The 27,193-nt window shown below is 48.2% G+C and overlaps 1 protein-coding gene across 2 annotated transcripts in view; it reads right to left on the bottom strand.

Moving 5' to 3' along the window:
* Positions 1–1,640: 1,640 nt before the first annotated feature.
* ZDHHC14 (zDHHC palmitoyltransferase 14) overlaps positions 1,641–27,193 on the bottom strand; it is a 282,376-nt gene continuing 256,823 nt past the window's right edge. The window contains exons 6-9 of one of the 2 annotated variants that reach the window (XM_079939445.1): positions 23,263–23,365; positions 21,869–21,978; positions 16,950–17,052; positions 1,641–2,873 (exon numbers count right to left, since the gene is read on the bottom strand). In XM_079939445.1, coding sequence (XP_079795571.1) covers positions 2,520–2,873; positions 16,950–17,052; positions 21,869–21,978; positions 23,263–23,365 — 670 coding nt within the window. In that variant the 3' untranslated portion in view covers positions 1,641–2,519. Of the gene's footprint in view, positions 2,919–16,949; positions 17,053–21,868; positions 21,979–23,262; positions 23,366–27,193 lie in introns of both variants that reach the window. The other variant, XM_079939444.1, reaches the window with a different exon arrangement.

Below are 27,193 nucleotides of genomic sequence, written 5' to 3'. Positions count from 1 at the left end.
AGGGCTATGGGTATCCCTCTGGTTTGGGGTTTTAAGAGGTTAATTGTCTTAGCAAATTGGCCCCTTCAAATTAATCTTCCTCTGGGACCCTGAATAGCTTTGATTGGTGTCACCAATATCCCTAATCCCCTCTTTGATAAATGACATCAAGTGTGTACAGGGGATGGAGTTGAAGATGGGATGGAGGATTGACAATAAATATTAAGAAAATATTCATTATGTAAAGACAAATGAGTGAGGAGCCTTGTTTCTTGGATTTTTTTCACAAATGAGGTGGGAAAAGGGCTGGTCATGGGAGGTTGCCATCATTGAATTAGAGAGTGTTAGAGATGGAAAGGCCACTGTCTTTGTCCTCCAGGTGAAGAAGCCGGGAATGAATGTGGCCACATAGGTAGCAGTGAGAACTGAGCCACCTTTCTCTTCTCACCAGGCCCATTTCTCTCCTTGGGTCCCTGGGGAGCAGATGCAAGGAGGCAAAGTGCAGAGAGAATTTGGGAAGTTGTGGGAGGCACACTGTGGGGCTGTCACTTTTTGCTCACAGGCACTGCCTGCAAGGAGAATCCCTACGTGTTGATGACCGTGAGCCTGCATGTGTGTGGTCGTGTAAGGAGCTCTGTCCCCTTTAGTATAAGTTCCAAGTGGGTAAGTACTTAGGAGGTCCAGAAAATCAAAAATGGCTGCACATAACTTACCTTTCCAATTTTCTACTCACATATACAGAATGAATCATAAGGATGATTCAAAGATACCATGATGCAAGACTTCCGCAGTTATTTCCAGCACAAATTATTTTTCTACCTACGAAGAACTGGCCTTATTCCAAATAGACTTGAAATTGTGCTTTTCTATTTCTTTTATATAAAATGGCAACTCTTTCCCACGAGAAACAGCCTTTTTTCTTAAATGCAAATCATCCAGGGCTTCTGGTATCACTGATCAGTGTATCCTGCCTTTCATATGGCTGTGAGGAACAGAGCATGATTTCAAACATAAGTCGGTTTGGCTGTTGGGTTTACCATCTGGAAAGAAGGACCGAAGCCAGCTGAGTTCCGGCAGTTGCCTCCAAAGTGACTTACTCCCTAAGTACAGAGCCAGTGAGTTCCCTTCTAGATGATACATGAACATGGATGAAGCGGAAATTTTCTTAATTCCATCCTGGTTAGTGGCTAGGTAAGAATGACAATCTACGTGGTCTCTGCCTAAAATAAGCTGGTTTCTCCTCCTCTTTTCTGATACCTTTACCGGGACCTCAAGTTACCCTTGAGCTTTGGCAACACTCAAACACAACGCAGAGCAGAGCAGACGTTCCAGAGCCCAGCTTCTCCCTGAGCCCTCTCCCTACAACCCGCCGTAGATTCACTGCCATGGGCCAATCTGTAAACGGGGAGTAAATTCCACTAACACCGTGTCGAAAAGAGATAACTAAAGAAAAGAAAAAAAAAAAAAAAACTGATGGAAAGTTGCTCTTTTACCTAAGAAATCATCCCATCGTTCCCCCACAATTCAAAGATTTGACGTTTTGACTGTTTGGGGACCATTCCTCGCTAGGGATACTTCAATAAAACCGAACTCCCCTCAGGCCATCTGGGTGACGATGTTGTCATTTCAGCCGTTAAGGATAACTGTACACAGATCCAAAATAACAGAGGACGTCCTTTTATTGGCTGTCCACAGGAGTTTGGTCACACAAGGAGGTGAAGACTGTGGCAGGTGTGGTACAACACAACACCTCGGCTAACTACTAAACAGAAGGTTAACTGATGCTTGATGGGATAAAACCCCGGCAGCCCTCCGCAGCCCAGGCGCGCCACCTACCCATGTAGAATTAAGCTGAAGAAGCTGGCGACGGATGGCGTGGTCCATTAGTCTTGGTTTGTTGCACTGTCTTCCCATAAAACAGCACTTGAGAATTCACAAAATTAAAGAAAAAAAAAAGAAGAAGAAAGAAAGCAGCAGTTGCCTTTCAATACCATCACCACCGTGAACAGACTGCAGCGTGGCATGCAAGTCCACATCTGGTCATTGTTTCCCTTTAGGTTTTTCTTAAATTAACAAATGGAATGGCATGTCTGTTTCAAATATTAGTAGCATAACACTTAAGTGCAATTTCAGTCCGGCCACAAGTGTCATAAACCTTCCGTGTATCTGTCCCAGAACAGCAAGAGGAACGCCCAGGCAGCCTCCTCTCCGCCCAGACTCCGACTGGGGGCCCCCGGAGGCTCCTCCCTCCCCACGCCCACCCTCCATATTCCAAAGACCTGAAAACAGCTACGTCTCTGTTTCCACCGTTATCAGAATGGTCAGGGTGGGGCAGAAAATTCAAATGGAACCAAGCTGCCAGCCTTTGGGTCCTGCCCTCCTCTGCCATCAGAGGGGGATCCGATTTTTCTCCCAGGGCTCTTCCTGCCTCAGGACCTGGAGTCGTCGTGGCCACCCCGGCACTGGGTCGCCGGAAGTCGCGGTGGGGCCGTCCGTCCGTCGCTCCTGCTGTCTGCAGCCCCCGGGCCGGGGCCCCGCGGTCACACGGAGCTGAGCTTCACCAGGCCGCGCACCGAATCCTCGTGCAGAGAGTCCTGGCTGGCGAGGCCCAGGACGTGCATGGTGCGGCTGTGCGCCAGCGGGCTGCCCGCCAACATCCCGGGCGGCGAGGGCGCTTCCTCCGGGGTCAGGAACTGGTGGCCCACGTGCTCCTCTTTCAGGGGCAGTATGTCTGTGAGCGCGGCCTCGGCGGCGAGGTTGGGCATGGAGGAGGGCGGCGTGGGCTGCCCCAGCGTCAGGCTGGCGCAGGGCGTGCCCAGGCCCGGCTTCCCGGGCAGGTGCAGCTCATCGCTGGCTAGGCTGGGCTCGCTCTGCAGCAGGGGCGTGGCCGCGGCCTGCAAAACGAATTTGGTGCTCTGAATGCACTGGTCTTGGTCGCACTGGAGAGCGGGAGGGAGCCAGCAAAGAGGAGGCGAGAGGAGTTGGCAAGGGGTGGGGAGGGAAGGGGGCACAGGGGGCAGGGAGGGGCGGGATACAAGAGAGAGAGAAACCCGTTAGTGACACCTGGGTCAGGGAGGGCAGAGAGGGTGCACAGTAGCCCAGTTCCATTTGGAGACACCTGGCTCCTGAACAGCTGCTCAAACTAATAGTCACCCACAGGTGTCCTGGGAGTACCACGCAGCCGCAGGCTTGACGCCCCGGCCCCTGTTCGCAGACAGGACCTAATTTAAAAACACTCCCGTGGACAGAGGCACGGGCCTTACCACCTGCAGTGGCCTGAGGCCAGTGCTACTTCTATGCTGAAAACCACTTTTACCACATTGTTTTAAAAATACAGGGGCCTGTCCACCCATTTCCCAGCAGCATTATTCGCAATAGCCAAAAGGTGGAAGCAAACGTCCATCGAGAGATGGACGGATAAACAAGATGTGGTCTGTACAGACATGGAGTATTACTCAGCTGTAAAAAGGAAGGATATTGGGCTTCCCTGGTGGCGCAGTGGTTGAGAGTCCGCCTGCCGATGCAGGGGAGGCGGGTTCGTGCCCCGGTCCGGGAAGATCCCACATGCCGCGGAGCAGCTGGGCCCGTGAGCCATGGACGCTGAGCTTGCGCGTCGGGAGCCTGTGCTCCGCAACGGGAGAGGCCGCGGCAGTGAGAGGCCCGCGTAACGCAAAAAAAAAGGAAGGATATTCTGACACATGCTGTGGCATGGATGAACCTCGAAGACATCATGCTCAGTGAAATAAGCCAGATACAAAGGAAAAATACTATATGATTCCACTTATATGCGTTACCTAGAGGAGTCAAACTCAAAGACAGAAAGTAGAATGGTGGCTGCCAGGGTCTAGGGGGAGGGGTTGGGGAGTTACTCTTTAATGTATGGAGTTTCACTTTGCAAGAAGAAAAGAGTTCTGGAGATGAATAGTAGTGAGGGTTGGATAACAATGTGAATGTGCTTAACGCCATTGAACTGTACACTTAAAAATGGTTAAAGTGGTACATTTTATATGTATTATGCCACACACACACACAAAAAGAAAAAGACACGGTCAACAGGAGCCCCTGAGGGCCTGATCAGACTATTGGTAAAAGCCTTAGAATTCCTCGCTGCTAAGTTTTCAACAGCTTCGAGAACCATTAATTGAGCTGTTTTTTTTTTTAATCTGTGAAAGAGAATGTCAACATTTTACAAAATATTTCATTTTCTTCGAAGTGTTCTTAAATCTTAATCTCGTGTCCTTTGTTTAACTTTACCTGCTGGGCACAGGAAATAGTGGAAACACATTTTTCTAGCTGGGGGAATTTGGGTCTCTGATACCGTTGAAACCCTTCCCTTGAGCTGTGGGCAAGTTTCCGAATAACTCGGAGATCTTGAACTTGAGTCTGTGCGGTGACTTGTTACCGAGTTTCAGGAGCAGGTGTGGCTATTAGGGGAGCTTATCCTGACTACGTCTGAGCAATAAGCGAGGCGCTCCACTGTTTCTGAAGAAGTTCTTAGAACAAACACGTTTCCCTTCTTTACAGATGCATCTCGTATGGGTGGGTGCCTTGCTCAAGACCTTACAGATAAAAGTAGGGGATGGATCTGGGGTTTGGGACTGGGATCGTCTGACTGCAAACCCCTTTTCACCACCGCACATTCGACAGCTAGTAGGTGCTTAAGAAATGTGACTTGTCCATTATCCCCACTCTCTTTTTTCTGAACTCTAGAGCTACCATTGAACCACATACTCATAGCTTTGTGATGGAGGGACCTTGCCATCTTCCTGCCCAGACGCACACCTAGAACTTCCATCACTCACCGGCCTCCAGGCACAGAAGCAAACCAAACGATGCAACGCAGCCTTCAGGGGAAAAGAGAGTTTTCCCGAAGTCACACTTCTTTTACTTCTTCTGCTTCAGTGTGTGTGTCCTTCCTAGCCACGTGGGTTTCTTTCTAAAATCATGAGTGGTGGGCCATCCCCCAGCCGGCCCCCAATCCTCCAAGAGGAGGTGGAAGAGACACCGTCTCTAAGGAATTTGCGGGTTTTAGAAGTTCAAAGACCTTGGTTTCAGACAAGAGTAAAGCTCATGACGGAGCTTTAAAAAGGGAAAGCAAATCCTGGCTTTTCTCTGATGGCTTCATTCCAGCCAAGGGAACTTCAGGACGCTAAGAAGCTAGGAGAAGGGTGGGAAAGGGCTGGGGGGTGGGTGGAGGGCTACTCGGATGAGACAAAAATGCCTTAAAAAGTGCTTGAAAGGGGCTGATTGTTAGGCATTGACAGTCATTTAGTGTCTGCATTTTCCCAGTCGTCACCCGAATCTTTTGCCATACCAGTACTTATCCAGTGGGCAACTGCGTAGCCTTCTCTGCTCTTGCAGGGAGTTTCTGCTCGGGGCAGGGACCAGGGACCCTTGCTGCTGTGGGACAGCACAGCTGTCGGAGCTGCAGACAGCTCGGGTCCACTCACGCTCTCCAATGCTGTCAGTTCCGTTCAGCACATCGGCTCAGTCTTGACAGAGCAGAGGCGGAGAAGAGCAACCTTCCTGATTAAACATGCATCTTCTGGAAAGTCTCCCAGGGCTCTGGATATACTGTGCTTTGCAAAGAACATTTTATGAAAATCACCATTTATTGTTCTGGCGTTGCCTCCATTTTCTGTAGCTCAGTGCAGCCTCTGAGCCGCCGCCCCCTGCCCGTGACCCCAGGGCTGAGATGCTGCCCCAGCCAGAGAGCTCCTGCTCTCAAGCCTGGCCCCTTCCTGGATGATGGAATCTTGTTCTCAACTCTTCTTTCTGGAGCCCTCACTCATCCTTAATACCTCGGTCCACACAACACGCCCAGCTCTGGGGAAAGATGAAACTGCAAACTAGATTTGCTGGTCTCTGTTGACCAGAAGAAAGCCTTTTTTTCTTAAATTGAAAACTGATTGGCAAATTCTATTTTAGGGATCAGCCCAAGCAATTCTGACTGGCTGGCTCCAGACTCACGGGAAAATACTGGGGCTGGCCAAAAAGTTCATTCGGGTTTTTCTGTACCATCTTATGGAAAACCCCGAATGAACTTTTTGCCCAACTCAATAGATTAGAAGTCAGAGCTGGAGGAGATTCCCAAGGTCAGGCGGCACAAGCATACGGGGGAGAGGCGGGCTCCCCACTCTCTTTCTCTCTTTCTCCCTCTGTCTCTCCGGTCAAGTGTCCTTTCCCCTTCCCTGGTCACGCCTCTCCAGCCATGCCCTGCAGCAGAGCTCACGGGCACCCAGCAGAAAACCCTGGGACAAAAGGGCTGCCGACAGTGCTCTGTGAAGTTCCTTAGAGCTCACGTTCGCCGGGAGGTCGATGTGGAGTTTGAGGGGCCCTCTGAGATTTTGCACTAAAGCATCCCCGCGCTGACTTAAACGAGACACCTGTGAAACAGCACAGCATAAACTGGCTTTGCCTCCTTAAATAGGCTGTTGATTAATCAAACAAGTTATTTACGGAGACAGCACTGCGCATGTGCAAGACGGGACCCCATGTCTTCAGGATGAACCCGGAACCGGGAATTTTTCACTTTATGGAACTCAGAGAAGTTTGTGGAACTCAAAGTGTTGCCACTGGAGCCCTTTGGGAAGTAAGAAGTCTTTCAGTAAGGAAAACCTGGCTTCCAGCAGCACGAGTAGCTTGTATGGACTGACTCAAGACTGGCTAAACAGCTTCCAAGTTTGAAATTCCCCGAACCCCTTAAAGTTCGCCTGAAACCTGGATGGAGGAGACAGATTTGAGTCCTGCCTCCTGTCTCCTTGAGAGTCAACCTTGCAATAAAGCTCTTTCTTTCTTCAAAAGCCGGTGCCATGGTCTTGGCTTCTATGCACATTGGGCAGTGAGTGAGCCCTTGCTAGGTAGCACCTGGAGGTGGGTTTACTCTGAAGCTATGAGCTTAAGTCCAGGGCCTTTTGTTTGCTTGCTTTCTAAGGCCTTGCTTGTTGTTTTGTCTTGCATATTATTTTCTTTTCTTTTTTTCTTTTATATAAATTTACTTATTTATTTTTGGCTGTGTTGGGTCTTCGTTGCTGAGCGCAGGCTTTCTCTAGTTGCGGCGAGCGGGGGCTACTCTTCATTGTGGTGCACGGGCTTCTCATTGCGGTGGCTTCTCTTGTTGCGAAGCATGGGCTCTAGGTGCGTGGGCTTCAGTAGTTGTGGCAGACGGGCTCAGTAGTTGTGGCTTGCGGGCTCTAGAGTGCAGGCTCAGTAGTTGTGGTGCACGGGCTTAGTTGCTCCGCGGCATGTGGGATCTTCCCGGACCAGGGATTGAACCCGTGTCCCCTGCGTTGGCAGGCAGATTCTTAACTGTGCCACCAGGGAAGTCCCTCTTTTTTCTTAAAAAGGGCTCCAGATTGCATGACTCAGGCCCCTCCAAACCTGGGTCCACTCCTGCACACACCTATTGGTGCTTTCCTGCGGCCAAACCCACAACACGTTAAAACTGTAGCAAATCTGTCCTCAGCCTCATGGTCAGGACCCTGTTGAAAACACGCTCCAGTTTCCCAGGAGTAAAGCTTAAGGACTTAAATATGTGAAAGAAAACATTTAGCCTAAGCCATTTAATTTTTTTAAAAATCGAAATGTCACAAATCTTTTCAAAATGACTATTTTGAACAGTGACTTGTGTTATCTGACTTTAAGCACCTGTTCTACAGGGATTTGTTTAAATATTTTAAAAGATGACTGTCTGAGTATAGCTGTGGATATTTCCATTGTTATAGGGACTGCTTTCATATTAATAATGAACCTACTCTGTCCCCTCCTCCAGTTTACCTTGCGGCAAGATTGTATCAGTGAGAAGATTGCTGGGACCACCATGAACCTAAGTGTCTAAATCCTGCTGTAACCCATAGCTTTGAAAATAGTTTGCCACATTTAAACTGATTTCTATTTAGAAGACCATTCCCATTTGGGGCGCCCAGGGACCAGGCTTTCTTCCACAGGATACTGTGTTATAATCTTCCTATTGGTTCATAACAGGACACTAAAATGGGTTCCAATCAAGGAAAGTGCAATTAATTCCACTCTACCCAGTGGAACGTATAATTCTCATGATATTAACTTTGCATGTTTTGGACATCTTTTTAGAAGAAACTCAATGACTAGGGGATATCTGATTTAAAAAAAAAAAAGTCCAGCCTCTTCCTCATTTTGCACACTGCCAAAATTCCAAGGAGGATGGGCTAATAAACCATCATTGGTTGCAATTCCCATATGAGAACTTCAAGGGACAAAAAAGCCAATATTTTCAGGGTTACTGTGAAGATGACCCATGAAAAAATGTCCTTACACCTTATTTGCCCATTCTAATCCTTATTTGCCCATTTCTTCTTGATTTTTCTACTTAATTTTTTCTCTCTGGCCTCACTAATTCTCTTCTCTTTCCCTCTCCATCTTTTCCTTCATTGATTTCCTTCCCTCTTATCCTTTTTCCCTCTTCTCGCTTTCTTCTTCTCCTCCTTTTCTCCCCCCCCCCCCCCCCCCCCCACTTTTCTCTTTGACCTTTTTACGCCACCAACCCGCCTTCCTGGCTGTTCATTCAAGGACTCATATCTTCAACCAGTAGAGGGAGACATCACTGCTCACTTTTTTTCTCTCACAACTTGGAACAGGGCTTATATTCCAGCACTAACACCAAGAAGCCATGAGGTATATTTCAATGTATCTAACCAGTTATATAATTTTAAAGAGAAACAAGCAAGCAGCCAGAGATTGGACAGTGACAGTCCATCACTATGAAGAGGAAATTGAGAAACTCACTGTTTTCATTCCAAAACAACACTTTAACGGTTCATATTTATCAAATATTAGATTGAACCAAATGAAATTGTCATTTTTTAGGTCAAAAGTCATCCAAGTGCTGACTACTAATAGAACAGAAACATGACTGCATTTAAGAATGTCTATGGACAGACCCTTCTGTTGGCAGCATAAAACTAATACTGTCTGGAGTGCTGGAGCATTTGCTGTGGTTGCAGTAAGTCACTGACAGCTGGCTGACTTACTGCCCAAATGAAGCACTGGCGTTTAACTTGCAAAGAAGCTTATGGTTTCAGATGTTTGGATGTCACACACATTATCACTTAATGTTACAGTTTAAAAATACCATAGAGATAAGTTAGTTTTGTTTCTGCAGGTTTTCAAATAAAATTGCTCATGGTGGAATGCATTTTATTTTACTCTAGCTGACTTCTTGTTTGAAATAATCCTAGCATACAGATTAAAGGCTGCCAAAACCAAAGCTAGGTGTTTTCTAGATGGTCTTATATACAAACTAAGAATACGTAAAATTATTTACTTCTTTTGCTCCAATTCTTTCAAAAGTATTAGCATTGGGCATCAGTTATTTCTGCTTGGCTGTGAAGCTATGTTCTGGGGTCTTATGAATGCTCATTTACTTTAATAAAAACACTATAAATTTCTAAAATCCACCTAAAATATAGGTTAGGAGGAGTGCTTCCTCTTTATTCTTTTTTAAAACATTAGCATTTAAGTTTGCTCAAGTTATTTTTTCTATTATATTTGATTTTTCAGACTATGCATGAAGAGTCCTTCTGTGAAACTAGTTTAATAAATCATGCAACTGCTAGGTTTAATCTTGTTTTGATATTGGATTAAGAGGATTTAAAATGAGGTTAAGTAAATATAGCAAATGATTAAAAAAAATCCAACAATTATGTACTATGTTAGGGTTAGGGTTAGGGTTAGACTATCTTTGTGTTTAGCAAGTGACCCCAAAGGATCACAAGTGCCGGCTTTAAACAAACTATGATCCTGATGTCATACAGAACTTAAATTATTTGACCATCAAATGAGATATGCACACTAAAAAGTGGACCATACCTGAATGTCATGACTGTGCATAGACACATTGTCATGGAAAGACCTTCAGTATAAGGTAATAATAAAAGCCAATAATGAGGAAAATAGGAATAACTAAAACATGGTCTTCAGTTGACACTGGGGTTATGTGCACAAAATTCCAGTGTGGATCCTCAGAATTTCATGGGTGTTCAGATGACAAGGGCTATACTGGGGTCACATGCACTATTTAAATACCTTAGATGTCACTTCATTACTTCTCTAACGTTTTCTTTCTTGGGAATCTGTAGTAGAGGGAAGATCACTTAGTTACTAAATAACCATCCCCATCCCCCAATTATGTGAGATGGTAAGTTAACAGTGAATTTTCCCATTTTTCAGATAATAAGACCTCTACGGGTACTTTGCTGCCAGCTATCTATCAATATTTACATAATTTTTCTGCCCTGCAATTATCAGTATGTTTATCTAAGGCTAAAGCCTTTACTTTTATTTCTAAAATAGTACAATTTCCCTAGGAACACTTTTCCTATCATTCAGGAAACGCCTTTCTGATCTAGACTTTAATAATAAAATAATAGGCAAAAATTTGGCCCAAGATACCTAGAATCTCTTTCCCTCCAGCCTTTCCTTTCTCTGCAAATGAACATGCCAAGTCTGGTGCTAAATATAAAGTCTCCAAATGCTCCTCCTTTGAGGTGAGCACTAGAAACACTTCTAGGTCAGAGGAATCATGTTCCACGGCTAAGTCAGTATTTACTGATAGTAGAGCGGGTAGCAAAAATGGGGGAATACGGCAATGTTGGCTGCAAAATGCCCTTTAATCACAGAGATAAGGCTTCTATTCCCAGGAATGGTGGATAACCTACACTGGACTAGTACTGCCTCTGTGTACAAGGAAGTATATGAAACTGGCCAAAATACGTGAAGCAAACAGTTTCCAATAGTGCACAACAGACAATGCAAGGCTGCAGTCCCCGAGAGGAGGGAAACTCACAGGTGAGCCCCACAGTCAACCAGCCCTTTCCTTGGGAAGAATTTCCCAACCATGGTATAGGCTGAACAGAGCAGAGAAGTTCTTCTGAGTAGAGAAAGCAGAGATCAGAGGGTAAGGAAGCTTGAGTGGCTGGATCTGTATGGCAGGGCATTGCAGAAGACGATGCTGTGCAGAGAAGGGGGCCAGAAATGCTAGTAGGGGTTTCCCACACAAGTCTGTAGCTGTGCTGTGTATGTGCAGGAAGAGTCCCTTCCCCCTTCACCCCCCAACCCCCCCAACCCAGGCTTATGAGACAACAGCTATAACGGGGCTGAGAGAGGCATAGAGATACTAGAAGTTGAGAAAAGTAGTGCTGGGGGACATTGATCTCATTAACACCCCCAATACCTTGTTAACATGCCTGGCATCCAGCTATCACATTAGGAAGGCTATACCTTAGGAGTAAGAATCATGCCCTAAACTAAGACCCTAGACCGGCCCTAACAATGGCTAAATCAAACCCTGACAAGATCTTTGAGGGAGACAGAATTTGGAGGTTGAGCTCCTTCAAATTAGAGGGGCATGAGAAACATCTTGGACTTTCCATAAATCTGTACTAACAAAATATAATACAAGCCTACACAAGTTCAAGATGATTAGCCACTAATTGAACTGCCTGCTAAAACAAGGATCAACACTTCAGAAGATAACAAAATCCAGTCTCTACAAATATATTACCCAAAATATATCCAATAAAATATCAATATACATACAAATAAATAGAAAAATGTAACCTAGAGTTAAGAAAAAAAGTGGTGAAAAGGCACCAAACCCAAGACAGCCCAAATATGCTTAGCAGATAAAGACTTTAAGCAACATAATAATGTTCAAATATTATAGTAAAATATGGCTTCAATGAGTAAATAGATAGGGAATCTCAGTAGAGAAATGAAACTCAGCAGATAAATTAAATGAACCAAATGAAAATTGTAGAACTAAAAAGTATAACAACCAAAGTGAAAAATTCTCTGGATTCATTTAACAGTAGATTGGAGAGGGCAGAAGAAAGAATCAGTGAACATGAAGACAGATCAGAAGAAATTATCCAATTTCTGGACCTAGAGTCTGTTATACAGAGTGAAGTAAGTCAGAAGGAGGAAAACAAATACTACATGCTAACACATATATATGGAATCTAAAAAAAAAAAAGGTTCTGATGAACCTAGGGGCGGGAAGGAATAAAGACACAGACGTAGAGAATGGACTTGAGGACATGGGGAGGGGGAAGGGTAAGCTGGGACGAAGTGAGAGAGTAACACTGACATATACACTACCAAGTGTAAAATAGATAGCTAGTGGGAAGCAGCTGCAAAGCACAGGCAGATCAGCTCGGTGCTTTGTGACCACCTAGAGGGCTGGGATAGGGAGGGTGGGAGGGAGACTCAAGAGGGAGGGGATATGGGGATATACGTAAGCATATAGCTGATTTACTTTGTTATACAGCAGAAACTAACACACCATTGTAAAGCAATTATACTCCAATAAAGATGTTAAAAAAAAAAGAAATCATCCAATTTGAAGAGCTGAGAAAGAAAGTTTGAAGAAAAATGCACAGAGCCTCAGGGACTTACCCTCTGGGGCAAAATATCAAATGGTTTAACATAGGAGTAATTGGAGTCCCAGGAGGAGAGAAAATGAGATGAGGCCCCCCCCCCCAAAAATTGAAGACATAATAGCCAAAATGTCCCAATTTGATGAAAAATGATAACTTGCAGATCCAAGAAACTGAGTGAACTCTGAGGAGTTTAATAGTGGAGATCACCCTTGGACTAGGTCAATAATTACTTGGGTACTGATGTTTCCACCTGGACAAACCTTTAACACAGACTAAAGTGCTGCAAAATGGTTTGGGCTTAGGGGAAGCAAGTGAAGAGAAAAAAAGAAGAGTTAATGTGTCATTGGTTAACACTGTCATTTGTAACAGAGCAGAAACTGAAGTTTCATAGATATTTGCTTGGTCCAATTGTAGGTTAGATTATGGAGTGGTTACATTCAGTTCCACAGCTGGTTTTGTGACTGACCACAGCAGCTTAATCATCGTTCTGCATGGAAGCCCTGGGTGATGTGATTTCACAGCCCTGGGAGGAGACTTCATGCCGCTCTGCTCCATAAGACCTTCCCACCTGGGAAACTTTTGGTATATGGTTAAAGAAGAGCACTTTCCTTAGAGTCAGACTGCTAAGGATGAAAACTCAGCCCAGCCACTGGTTAGCTATGTCACAAACTTAGCATCCCTGAATCTCAGTCTCCTCAAAGGGGCAATTAGAATACCCACATCAGGTGGTTCTGTGAGGATGAAATGAGATGATAATGTAGCCCAGTGCCTGGCACATTGTCAATTTCTCTCTCTTTCTCATTTAACCAACACTCACCGAGACCAACTACCATAGGAACTAGCCTAGACAATGGGGATATAGTGCTGAACAAACAGCATTAAACATTCAGTTATTATTTTATTATTGCCTGAAATGTTTTTAATAGAGGGTAAAAACTTTCATTCACAATTAAAATTCATATATCCTGAAATTCGGCTTAAATTCCCTTTAACGTATAGATGATTGATAACAGATCTTTTGCAAAGAGCAGATTTTGACAGGAGAGACAGGGTGAGGATAACGGGCTGTGGCAACTGAAAGCATACGGGAGGGAGTCACTCTACACACAGCATTCACGGCTACAGCGCAGCAAAGTGTAGGGTTGACAGCAGGGACTGTTGGGGTCGAAGTGTGAAGTTGGAATTGGCCAAATTTACTGAAGTTCTCTGTGCCTGTTTTATTCATTCTGTAAAATGGGGATAAAATTAGTAGCATCCTCACAGGGTCAGCGTGCGTTATCCATGTGACAGCATTGGAAGGGCATGTGGTATGCTACGTGCTGGTAAGCTGTGGGATCTGGTAAACACTACGCAGTGGGAGCATGAATGAACTGGAGAGAGGGGCTGGGGCGGAGACACGTCCGGCTTTACGGTCTGCTTAGTGCCAGCCCTGCCCGTGCAGGACTGTCTCCTCCCCCTGCACTCCTGTTAATATTGTATTTATACCACCGAAGCCATAATGAACAACGGAAACAATGGAAAGGCTCACGCTCTAGTGCCTGAATGGCCATAAATGCACAGTAGAATGGACCATTATCTGGCACAGTGATGTTGCCCTGCTGACAAGGCCGGTGGCCTGGATGACAGGCTCTGAGTTGGAAGGAACCCTGAGGGTCAATGTCCAGCCCTCCCGCCAGTGCTGACTCCTCTGTGGCCACGTTGCTGGGGGTGCCACCTCCCCCAGCCTGAACACCTCTGTGGCAGGGGCTCCCGTCTGCCATGAGCTCTGGGTGTTGGGCATTCCCCTCTTGGATTGAGTACCATCTGCCTCCCAGGCCCACCTTCCGGTCCCAGTTCTGGCTGTGGGACCATGAAGAACATATCTCATCTTACTTCCCCAAACAGCTTTCAGCTCCTGCCTCTCCTGAACACGTTCTGACACACTGGGGGCACTCCCAGCAGTGGGTAGGCGCCTTGGGACCAAAAAGAGTTCCCCCAGCCTTAAGCCCAGTGGAAACCTGGGTTTCCCCTAACACAGGCAGCATGGCAAGACAGGAAGCGCAGGGTGCCCCAGGCAGTTAGCTTTTAAAATGATCTGTCTACAGGCAACTCACTACTTTATAATTGGTAATGATTTCTCTGTAATCACATGTGTGCTGGGGAATTCTTATGAAGTGAGAAAAACCCAACCTACAAATCATTTCTAAGATGTAATGAAATTTTGATGAAAGCTAAATTTAACAATTAATGAAGTTGACATATTCATGGGTCTCATAGACATTAAACATTTATTAATTTTGATTTTGCTGTTTTCTTTTCATGTTTCAGAGCTCATAATTATTTTTCAGGACTTAAAATTTTTCATACTCCCCAGAAAAGCACACAGGTGCTTTGCCTGTGGTGTCTAGTGGGTAAAATGACCATGTCCTGTCTCTTGGCCCATGGGTTAATTTGATCCTACCAAGGCCATCACTTCATGAAGCCATGTTGCCATGTCACTGCATCAAAGGGAACTCCTTCCCTCTAGTTCCTAGTTCCACATTCAAGGTGGAGCCTTTTGCAGATGTTGACAAAATTGGAGGAAGACAGGAATGAGGAAAGGAAGACAGGAACAAACTAATATTTATTCAGAACTTCCCTTGAGCAAGCCCCTGTGAGGGGAACTTTCAAATACATTCAGTTGAATGTTTAACCAGCACCTACTATGTGCCAGGCCCTTTGTTATAAAGTGGTGATGGGAGGGAGGTGAACATCATTATCCCCTTCTTCATTTTACAGTTTAGGAACTTAAGACTCTCGGGATGAAGTGACTTGCCAAGGTCACCCAGCCCCCAGTCAGTCACTGCAAGCCCAGGCTCTCTGATCCCACATCCCAGCTCTCTGCCTTTCCCTGCTGTGTTCAGTTGTACTTAAATCTGTCCATTTGCAAAGCTTTTCCTTCCATTGTCTTCCATAATTATCCTGTTCTATTATCCTCACTAGTAGTATCCAATTAGATAAAGAAACTTGACCTGATGGGGGCAGAATTGGCAGGCATGGGTGGAGAGAAAGTTAGCAAAAGATAATAAATGCTGATTTCAAAAAATAATCTTCCAGGGGCTTCCCTGGTGGCGCAGTGGTTGGGAGTCCACCTGCCGATGCAGGGGACACGGGTTCGTGCCCCGGTTGGGGAAGATCCCACATGCCTCGGAGCGGCTGGGCCCGTGAGCCATGGCCGCTGAGCCTGCGCGTCCGGAGCCTGTGCTCCGCAACGGGAGAGGCCACAACAGTGAGAGGCCCGCGTACCGCAAAAAAAAAAAATCTTCCAGCATGTGGGATGAAATCAGATTAATATCTCGGATGACAAACAGGAGCATGTCTTACAGTTTTTTTAAATGCTAGATCGACTGGATTCTAGGATAACTAATAAAATTGATTCACATCTCCAGTATTTCAAAGTGAATTTCTACCAACCATGTCATTCCTTCCTAAGTACGGCGAAGCAAACCTTCCCCGAGCTTTCTATATAGCAACCTGCAGGGCACCTCCCCCTATCCCCAGGCATCCGAGGGTACCCCATTTCTACATATTGAAATCAGCTTCCCCCTAACTGGTACCTCCTTTTATATCTCCTGTTGGTGATGTGTATGGTCATCTTGTCACCAAGCTGAAAGGCAGGAGGCATCCCTGGCTCCCTGCTCCCAGATTTCCACATCAGCTCCATCTCCAAGTCCTGGACTGTCAAAGCCTCTTTTCTGAACCCACTCTGCTGTCCTGGCCTGTTTGTCATGGACTCTGTTGTGGATGATTCAGGTCTATAGAGAGCAAACAGTGGGCCACAAGACTGGGTCCCTTTCAGAAACACTTCTTTAGAGGAATTTGTTCCTGATAAAGAGAGGCCATTGACTTACAGACCACTGAAGAATTTTAAGGCACTGATGGTCGGGGCCAGCCAGACTGTGAGCTCAGGTGCCCATGGAAAGACTCCGTCCCTGCCCCGTCTCCCAGGTGCAGAGTGAAAACAAAGCACCCGTCCCACACCTCCACAGAAGCGTGACCCAGGGACCTCTTTGGAGAGGCACCAGTCAGTTTTTGCTGTCAGTGAATGAACAGCTTGTCTGATTATTTGCACTGAGGTGTGCATGGCTGATCTAAGGTTTTGGCTGAAAGTGGGGAGACCTAGCAGCAGACTCCGCTGCACATTTAAAGAGGGGCTGAGGGAGCGGGTGCAGACTGAGGCAAAGGGACGGCACGGGACTCGGGGACTCGCCAGACAGCCAGCCCTGCTTGGGGCAGCTCTCGCTCACCCCAGACAGCAGCCCGGTTCTGTGTGAGGGGCTTTCCAGAGCAAGCTGCCTCAAGTTGTTTCTGGAAGAGATGTTGTGTAGCTCCCCGACACAACCCCAAACAAACTGACCACCTGTTGGGCGGGGGGCGTAAGCCTTCGGCGGATATCGCCTTAATTTAACGCTTCCTTGCCCTCTCTGAGCCTGCCAGCCCAGGGGTGTCCCGGGAAGCTTTCTAGGTGACTGACTGTTACAGGTCAGTGAACACAGATGTGGGAGAGAAGCCTCTGTGGGGCGCTGCAGGTCCTACCGTATCGCTCTGTGACTGTGTGGCCCCGTACGCGGCCATCCCGTTGGAGGGTGCGGCTGGCCGTGGGGTGTCAGGCTGGATGTACCCTCTTCTGTCAATGAGGCTGCAAGAGAAAACAGAACAATGCAGGGGTCAGAGAGCGAATAAAAAGCCCAAAACACCGACAACGCTCTCTTAATTTCCATGTCGGGGGTCCGTTTTCTGTGACGGGCCCCCAAGACGCTTCAGAATACACCTCTGCTCGCCTTCATGTGTGGTCAGGCTCCAGAGTCTACCACTTCTGCCCTTAGAAACGCCTGGAGCATCTGTTCCCTCCCTGCCACCTGCTGCAGGCCCCGCACTCCGCCCCCGTCCTGATCACGTCACCCCTCCTGCCTGCACAGCCTCCATCACCTGCCATCGGAGCCCAGACCCCCTTGCTCGGCCTTCAGGCCTCACACAACCTGTCCCCAACCTTCCTCTCCGGCCTCAAATCCACATCTTGTCACACACGGCATTCACGGCTTCATTCCTTCAACAAGCGCGTCTGAGCACCTACTACGCGCCAGTGCTCTGCCCGGGAGCAGAAGCCACGCACCCGCTGTGCCTTCTCTGCTTTGTCGTCTCTGTTTCTGTTCAGGCTGTGGCTTTTAATTGCCCGAAGTCACTTTCCCTTCCCGTCCGCTGTCCATTCTTCTCGGCCTCCAGCCCCTGCTCTTGGCCCTATATCCGCTTTCTTCCCTCATCTGGCTTCTCTCAGCCCTGCCTGTGATCCTCCTGCTGGTACATGCCACTGCTGGCCTGATGTCACAGTGATCTATACGAGTGACTCCTCTGTGGAGCAGCCCGCAGGCCCCCGGGGGCAGGCTTCATCTCGTCTCCCCCACGGCACCTGTCCCGGAGGATCTGGCCCCTCTGGCCCGCCCTCGGAGCGCCGTGGGCGCCGTATCACATCACGCTGGCTCCACGTGTTTCCGTGTGCGCCTGTCACGAAGCGTAAGCACCACGAGGGCAGAAACAGGGTCTTCTTCATCATCATTACCTCCACAGCTGCCCCCCAGCGGGTGCTGAGCAAACGCTTCTGACTGAGCGAGTAAAAACGGGTCCTCGGTCTCCCACCGACACGTTTCCTGAACAACGTTTCTGTGTTCACTCTATGGCACTGTTGCCCAGGTAGGAGGTGAGGGTGAAGATTCCTTTGCCATCAAAAGGGTTTTTGCCTATTTCCTCCCTGAGTGAAGACTCCGTGTTGACCCCGGGTCTAAGGACAGAACTGCAAGGGGCAACAGGAGGTTCGGCCACTAAGTGGGGCTCCCGCCCTGGCCTCCCGTGGGGTGGGGCTGGGCCTCTGAGGGACGCCCCAAGCACATCCACGTGCCCACACGCTCCTCCTCCTGGGGGCGGGGCCCGGGCGGCTGAAGGCTGTTCCACGTGTCAGCTCGGCTTTCAGAAGATACGCGTTATCATCACAGCTACCACCTCAGGTCTTCCAGTGACAGACTAACAAGCCATTACAAAAATACTTATGACAGGATCTGGAAGTGGGACTCTGCTTCAGTTTCAGTCAAATCCCCTGAGGTTTAGAAAAAACAAGAGGCTACAAGAACCTCCATCCTCCAAAGGGGAGGTGTTGGATCCCCATGCAGGACCGTCAAAGGGATTCTCAGACCAAGTCTGCGGCCACCTTCAAGGGTGTCAAAGAGCGAAGGAAAGGGCAAAGAAGGATGTCCTGGGGAGAGGGGTCACCGCTCCTGCCAATGATGAGATCCAGGGGTGGGGCCAGGCTCAGTCCCTGGGAGAGAGCTGGTGTGTAGCTGGCTCAAAGGGGCATGCCGGGGGTCAAACTGTTTGCTCCCAAAGGTATGCTGAAATCCCAGCCCTGGTAGGGATGAAGGGGCGGAAAATGTTAACTTACACTGAACTTTGAAGTTCCGGTTCACTGAAATGACACTATTTTGGAGGAAATGAAAGTGCCCCGAGTCTTTTTTTTTTCCAGCTGACAGGAGAAATTAAGGGACTTGCAGGGGATTTCATCCAGGAGCAGAAAAAGAACTAGGTCATCAAAAGAGTGGGGACAGCAGGGATTATAGAAAAAGTTGTTCTCGGCCTGCTTCCCATGCGTTCAGCCTGTTCAGCCACGCACCCAAGACTGTAACACTCTGCCCCAAGCCTCTTTCTGGCCCTCAGAATGGCCCTCGAGCCCCTCCTAAGCTCACCTCATCTCTTGCCTTGCCCCCCGGGACCCCCCTCACTCCCCCAGTTCCTCCTCTGACAAGCCGGGCTCTCCTCTCACCTCTGGGCCTTTGCACATGCTGTCCCTTCTCTCCTCCCACAATTCCTTTTCCCCAGTTCCTCCTGATCCTTTAGAATGGTTCATACCTTACATCCCCCTCCTCTGGGAAGCCCTGCCAGGTGTCCATGGAACCTGCACCCCGACCCCATCCCAGCCCCTCCCCCTGTGCAGACCTGCCCTGGACAGACCTGTATTGTTGACGTTCTCTCAGGTGCATCCCTGGACCCCAGCACACAGCACGTGCTCAGTGACAGCGGCCAAGTGAATTCTTACGACTGGCTGACCCACAGCACCAGCCCGTAGGGCCTGACCCTGACCACACCTTGGGACTTTCTGTCTTTCCAATCTTCCATTCCTCCTGCCAGACTCGTTATGAGGACCCCCTCCCAAACCTGGCTGTTCCCACCCTGCTGCCCCCCCCAACTCTGGGGACACTGCAGGGAACGGGACACGGGTCTTTGCCCCCGTGCTCCATGGCTCTCACGGGGAATCTTGAAGACACCCTCTCCCTCCCTCGTGAGTACATCGTCACACTAAGAATGCTTTAGACGCATCCCAGGCACATGGCGCTGGGCACACAGGTGGTGCTTAGTCCCTGTCTGAGGCGAGGGACACTGCTCATTCTTCAGCCTGTCTGGGATGCCCGTCAAGGCCCTGGTGCTCTTTTAGTGCACAGGGGTTGGGTGAGGCAGGGCAGAGACAGCAGAGGGCGAGGAAGGTGACAGGAGGGAACAGCGAAGACAGACACCATGCCCCTGCCCACTTCTGCCCAGGCCAGCTCTGGGAACCTGTGGGCAAGCGAGAGAGGGCAGCGCCCCATCTTCCTGCACAAACCCTCGAGTGGTCAAGCTCTTCCGAGGGGAGGGCCGTCCCTGAGAAATGCTCCATCCAGGGGGACTTGGATTTTGGAAAGAATACAGCCTCAGCTTAGCCAAACCAGCAAATTTAATCCAGTTGTGGAAGAAATAATTTCGCCATGATAAGACTTGATCTATAAACAACACAGAATGGCGCCAAATGCAAATCAAAGACTTGGGAACGGGAAAAGAGATTCGGGCAAAACGTGAGACTTCTATATTCCTTTCCTAGATTCAGGTGTCTATTTCAGAGACGGGGTAAGATGCTCGTTCATGTCTCTTTTGCCTCTTCTACTCTGTGCTTCATGGCCTGTCCCCGCTATCCACACACACCATAATAAATAAACACACACCAGGAGGAAACACAAAGCTAAACTGTGAAAGCATTTCCAGAGGGTTTTTCTGGCCTAAAGAGCCCCAAGAGGGACTCCTGGGTGAGTCTGGAGCTCTCTTGGGGGAGGGGCACCCTCCAGGCATGACGGACGCCCTGGCCTGAGGCAGCCCTTCCGTCCAGAGCCCTTGGCTGTCGCTTCCTGCTGTCCCTCCTCAGAGGAGGCCTGGGAGGGGCAGGTCAAGGGCCCCCGAGGGCCCCAAATTCAGGACGAGTGGCACACTGGGCTCCCAACTTTCTAGACCCAAACTGGAAAATGATCAATTTCTAATTACCCAATGGCACCAGGAACTATAAACCAGTACCAATTAATAAATGGCCTTGGAATATGTGTTTGCTATTTTGGGGGGCGGGGTGGGGGAGGGAATCACTCTTCCTTCCCTAATGAAGCTTCACTGAGGCTGACGATCAAACCCAGTTTGTGTTCCACGAGCACAAGTCAGTGATGACTGACCGTGCAGCTCTAAGTGCACAGCGGGGCTGCTGCGGACACGAGCCAGTAGCTTTTGTGGTTTCTCTCCATGTACACAGTTGGAGGCCAAAAGCGAGGAAGGCTTGGAAACTCATTCTAGAAACCTGGAAAACTTGCTTAGCAAATAATGTTTGATTTGGCTAATCTGTTGGAAATATTCTACAAGAGCGTAACTCATGAATAATCAAGACTAGGAGGCAGCTTCTACCATTGACACACACAGGTTCTGACGTCAGACGCCTGGGTTTGTGTCCTGACCAGGCAGCCTTTACCACCTGTGTGATCTTGAGCACGTTATTTAACCTCTCTGTGCCTTGGTTTCCTCTTCCATATAATGGGATATAATAGTACCGACCTCATAGGTACAGAGTGAGGTTTTAAAAGTTAATCCACGTAAAGCACATAAAACAGAGCCTAACACTATCCAGTAAATGTCAGCCACGGCCATTATTAACAGGACTGCTGTCTTATCATCACCACAATCTCTACTGCTTCAGCCCACACGGATCTCTCCCTCTGAACTATTTTAGCGTTTCTATTCTGCACAACTCAGCTCTTAGCACTTATGTCTACAGGCTTTCTAATTGCTTCCTACCTTGTGTCCTGCTCCCTCATGACACATCCTGCTCCCTGGATGTTCAACATCATCTAATGATTCATGGGGTCACCTGACTCAGTGTCCCTGTTTTGATCCTGAGGGGATTTTCCCCAAACTTGACACAAATTCAGTAGAAAGTTATGCCAAGCATAACACAAGCCAGATCTCTACATCGTTAAGGCCACGTCTCCGCAGCACAGAGCGGCGTGCTGACCTGGCTGGCGGTCATTGCCGCCGGCCAGGTCACTGCTGCCCGAGGCCTGCGCTAACACACTAGGGTGTGTGCTTCCCCAGGTCTGTTATCGGGCATCGTGCCATCTGAATCTTACCTTGGAGAAATGGGCCCACACAGGGCAACACAGCAATTTGTAAAGATATTTCCGTAGCTGTAGGGGTTGTAATTCTCTTTACCTCTTTTATTTGACCAAGATCCTTTAATCTGAAAGAAAAGGATAGTCAATGACACAGTATCCATCACACCAATGTCACAGTTTGGGCCGATCAGAAGAAGCCTGTAAAGAATGCAATGATCTTTACTCACTTCTTCAGCAGAAGAAACGGAGGTACTTTTCTCAAGGAAAACTGGCATTAACCCCAAACTTGGAAATATCCCCAAACAGCAGGTGAGACCGGGGAGAAACAACATTCTCTGGGGAAAATAGTCTCTTATTTCTACCACATGGTACTTAAAAGGCAGCTCACATAAGCCAGTGGAGATTCCTTGATGCTACATTTAGTGTGTTAAATAGTCATGAAATGAATGGTAGCAGAGAGGAGTAACACACCTCCCCTAATGGCCCATTTTTTTAAAAAAGATTTTTTGATGTGGACTATTTTTTTTTTTTAGTCTTTATTGAATTTGTTACAGCATTGCTTCTGCTTTATATTTTGTTTTTTTTTTTGGCCACGCGGCACGTGGGATCTTAGCTCCCCGACCAGGGATTGATCACGCACCCCTTGCACTGGAAGGTGAAGCCTTACCTATTGGACCGCCAGGGAAGTCCTTAATTGCGCATTTATGGCCTGAATTCAGCCTCACCACATTGCAGAATAATTCTGCAGGGTATTTCTCGTGTTCTCAGTTAGCACACACACATAGCTGTCTTAACATTCTCGGAACTCATCTATCTCATCAGCACTGGTTTTTCTCAAGTCTCGGAGGCAACCTAATTCTGAGACATTGAATTCATGTACTGATAGAGGCTTCTGTCAGAGTCCAAATATTCAGAGCAAAACGGACCAGGTTCACAAAGAAACATTTTCCAGCATTACGTTTTCTGGTTTTGTATTTCCTCTCCATCTGCATTAAGTACAGGCAGATAATCCTGGATAAAAAGTTAAACTTTGGGTCAGTGCGATTGCCTCCCCAAATGAAATGGAGCCGTTATCTGAGAGAGGCCAGCCTGTGAGGTCTCTCTTCATCGGGGCAGGGTGACAAGTTGCTGATAGAATTATTGCAAAGGAATAGAACAGAATCCCTCCTCGGGCCTTGGAACTGGGGGGTCACTCGGCCGATCTTAGTATCTAAGTGACGTGGTCAGAGAGCAGGACAGTTTGGAGATTCGCAATAGAGAAATTGGAGACTGATGTCGGAAAATGCTTCCCGTGCAGGCTCTTTGCTCCCAGGGGCTCCCATCTGGAAAGGGAGCCCGGGCCCCTCACCTCTTCTTTCTCTATTTCCCACGAAAGAACATGCCCACGTCCCACCCCACCAGGAACTTACGTCTTCATTTGTGGTCTGGTTGGAGCTGATCAGGTACGTGTGGAAACCCGAGAGCCCCACGATGGACCAGACGGAGAAGAAGCAGACCACGGCCTCCAGCACGGTACCCGGAGTCAAGGAGGTGAACCAGTAGGACCGTGACGTTCTTAGGGCCCCAGGGAGCTGGATGACTGAGATTTGGACAGAAACCGCCCCCAGGCCCTCACTCAGGCCCTTGCGTCCACCTAGCCTGGCATCAGTGGTCTTGTAGCCAAAGGAGACCCTCAGGGGCAGGCACGAGGCCACAATCTCCTTCACGGCACAGCGTTTGTGCTCAGTTAAGTGATCGGTGGGCTCCCTGAACAGGTCTCGTTCCTTTCTCATGGCTGACAGTTCCTCTGACTGTCCTTCCCACCCGAGCTTGGCCCTTTCCTCGTGACTCACCGTGTAGCCAAAGGCGGCGGCAGCAAAACCAGGAAGCACGCTGGCTGGAGCTGGCAGCGGCCCAGGCTTTTGATGAATGGACCCAATACTGAACATCACTTCAATCACAGGCTCTACCTTTGGCTTCTGAAAGCTGGGACTGTAGCACTGACAGGTTTCCCTCTCAACCTGATTTGAGGCTGTGACAGTCATTTGCAGGGCTGACCTCGGGCGGCTGAGACCAGGCGGGGTTTACCTTCCTGGCTTTCTCTGTCCCTGGATGGCCCTTCCACCCCCTGGCTGCCTGCCCCCACTGTGGATGGGCTTCTGACCCGGTGGGGCCATTTCTCGGTGTGGCATCAGGGTGAGCGGTATTTTTTCTTAGGGGACCTTTTCCCAGCCCCTCAGCCCACCCCGACACATAGGGCTGTCCTCAGCTATTGACAGGCAACTAGAAAACCTGGCTCCACACCAGACTGTGAGTGATGGGGAGTCTCGAGTTCCACAAGATGCACTAAAACCAAAGGAGAAAAAGCCTGGCATTCTTCAACAGACGAGATACATCAGCCAGGAGTGTGGCAATTTGAAAAGACTAGAGAATATTCCTGTCCCACAAATACTTATAAAATTCTATTTACAAGATAAAGATGTTTCTCAGGAAAAAATAATTCATCATAGGTCTGGGAGTTTAAATACCCATCATGCATCCTCCATTGATAAATTACAGGCCAGAGAAAGTAAATACTCATGCTTTCCTAACGCTTCCAGGGATGGAAGCCATAGATCATGCTGTAATACATCACCATTGATTTTTTTTTCAGGACTGGATATCATTTATCTTCAGAGCAGAGAAATGAATGTATCATCCGGTGCAGCACCGTCCTCTGCCACGTCATGATTAACAAAAGCCACTGTCCGGCATGTGGGGCTGCACACAAAACAGGGGGAACGAATGCGCTTCCTGCTTGTTCACTGACTTTCAGCATCGGGGTACACCACTGGGTCTGCTCTTGGAAAAGTGGAAAAATGTTGTATTTTTCTTTCTGAGGTTTAAATTTCTAGAAACTGCAAGGCCTCAGAAAAGCCCCACCCAGAAATTAAAAGGACATCTCAAGAGGAGGACGCCCAGCTGGCCAAGGTGAAGACAGCGCAGAGCAGCGGGATCTTGCGGATCCAACACAGGGTGCCCCTGGGGGGTGGGAGTGCTGCCCGGTCCTCTCGGAGGAAAGAGGTGAACGGGCTGCAGGAGGAGCTGCACCTACCAAGGAAAGGAAGACTAAGGTGGATTCTGGAAAAGGGGATAAGTACGGAGGGGTGGGGAGGAGATGCAGAGAAGCAGGCCCCTCCTCAGGGCTGCCACCAGCCCTTCTTTTCTGCCAGGGTTTCCCAGGGGGACAAACGGTTATGGCAGAGGCCTCGCTGCACATGGGGACACAGGGATGGTGGCCCAGGTAGCAAAGAAGATCTCATTCTCAACCGCCTCCTGACAGGTTGGGGCTCACAGACGCCCCCCCTCCCAGCCTCATCTCCCCGCCCAAGAGGACACAGATGGGGGAGCAGCCACGTGGGAGCTCTGCCCGCACTGGCTTGAAAGCAGAGAAGTGGAGCCCAGGGAAAATGACGAGGAAGTAGTGGGAAGCCTGCGTCGGGAGAACCGCGTTGTATAAAGGGGGATGACACTGGCAGTGACTTTGCACAGGCTGGAAGGAAAAGACAAGAGGCAGAAAGGTCAAAGAGGAGGTGACAAATGGAATGGAAACAAGGATAGAAAAGAGAGAATGAAGAACGAACCAAAAGATTTATTTACTGAATAATACACGAAGAGCCCAACTTCGGTCTCGGAAATACTTAGATGTCAACGACAGTTTACAATCCAGGCAGAATGATGGTCATGTCAAAACACATGTAACATCCACACGTGTGAACCAGGTAAAAGCTGGCATGTGAAAGTGGAGGAGGTCACGGCATCTAACGTGGCTACGTCTCCCTTTGCAGCTCCTGTTCCTTTTGCGGCTGCTGTTCCCTTTGTGATGCCACTTACATGATTACCTCCAAAAGGAGGCGTTGTTACCAGTGGATGTGGAGTTTTAAATGTTTATAGCAACCCCCCAAATTCGCAGTGTTCTATATTAATATCTCATGTGCTTGGTAACATTTTATAAATAACAGAATGCAGTTTCACTGTTAGCTCACAGCTGTGTCCAAGTGAGGAATTCAAGGTAGGATGCAAGATGCAGCCCCCTCCGCCTCTCCCCTTACAGCTGCCGCTTCGCCCACAGGACGTCTGAAGGAATAATCATCATCATTCGTAACAATGGCTGGCATCACTGGCTGTGTGTCGGGTCCTGTTCCAAAGGCTTCACGTGTGATGAATTGGGAGACTGGGATTGACATAGATACACTAACATGTATAAAATGATAACTAGTAAGAACCCGCTATATAAAAAAATAAAATAAAATTCAAACAAAACAAAACAAGAGCTTCATGTGGATTAATTCACTTAATCCTCAGAGCAACCCAGTGAGAAGTGTGATTCCCACTTAACCGATAGGGAAACCGAGGCAGGAAGCAGTTAAGTAATTTGTTTAAGAAATAGCAGAGCAGGGATTTGAAGCTTGGAAGTCTGGCTCTGCCAGTAGGACAGAAAAGCCATGGGCCGATTCCTTTCTGAATTCTTGCTAAGGGACACGTGGCTCTAGGCTGACCCCAACCTCTGCTGGGGGAGATCGGGACCCTCCTTGTCAGGGTTTCTTGAACCTATCGCACCTTAAGGAGTCCATCCCCCTCAAATTCACTCTCAGACAGAGGTACGAATATCTGAACAACACATCTTCTCACTGACCCGATAGCTTGACGTTGAAATTATCTATGCCATAGTAAGTTAAGAAACATAAATTTCTTTTTTTTTCATAAGTTTCTTTTTAATGTATCAAAACCCACTTACTGATTTTTTTTTTTTTTTTTTTAAAAAGAGACATGAGTGGAAACAGGCCAACTCCAGTAGGAGCCAATTTAATAAGCAGCTGGATGTTTATTGCATCAGAGATGGGTTCCAAATCACAGCCATTACCACTGCCAGCCTCCATGTCTCCTCCCCAGCCCCCCAAAAAGAAAGGGAGCCCCCTCTGTGGCCAAGAGTATGGCTTTAGATTCCCCACAGCTGCTAGCTCAAAGTGCTGCACACTGAGGTACTCGCTAGACGACTATGGAATTGAAAAAGACTGAAAAATGCCGGCAGGCAGGCGCCCCTCCCTTGGGTTTCCACGCAATCCCACAAGTGCCTGCTCTGTGCCTTTCTAGGCACCTGGCCCGGCACTCCGGACAGCAGACGGTGGGGGAAGGTAAGCTTCCCACCCTCAGGGTACAGGGGTCTGCTTGCCTGTGGGCAGGTAAGCAAGGGGAGACGACCTTGCAGGGACATGGAAATAGTATTGGGCAGCATGGTGAGGGCACCTCAGTATTTGGAGAATCGTAAAAGGTGAGAGGTAAGGAACCAAAGGTTTTTAACCTTATTGGGTTCCTACGCTT

The sequence above is a fragment of the Stenella coeruleoalba genome, assembly GCF_951394435.1.
Source record: "Stenella coeruleoalba genome assembly, chromosome: 12".
Lineage (NCBI taxonomy): Eukaryota > Metazoa > Chordata > Mammalia > Artiodactyla > Delphinidae > Stenella > Stenella coeruleoalba.
The sequence above is the reverse complement of the archived record's forward strand: the minus strand, read 5'-3'. Positions and strand labels throughout refer to the sequence as shown.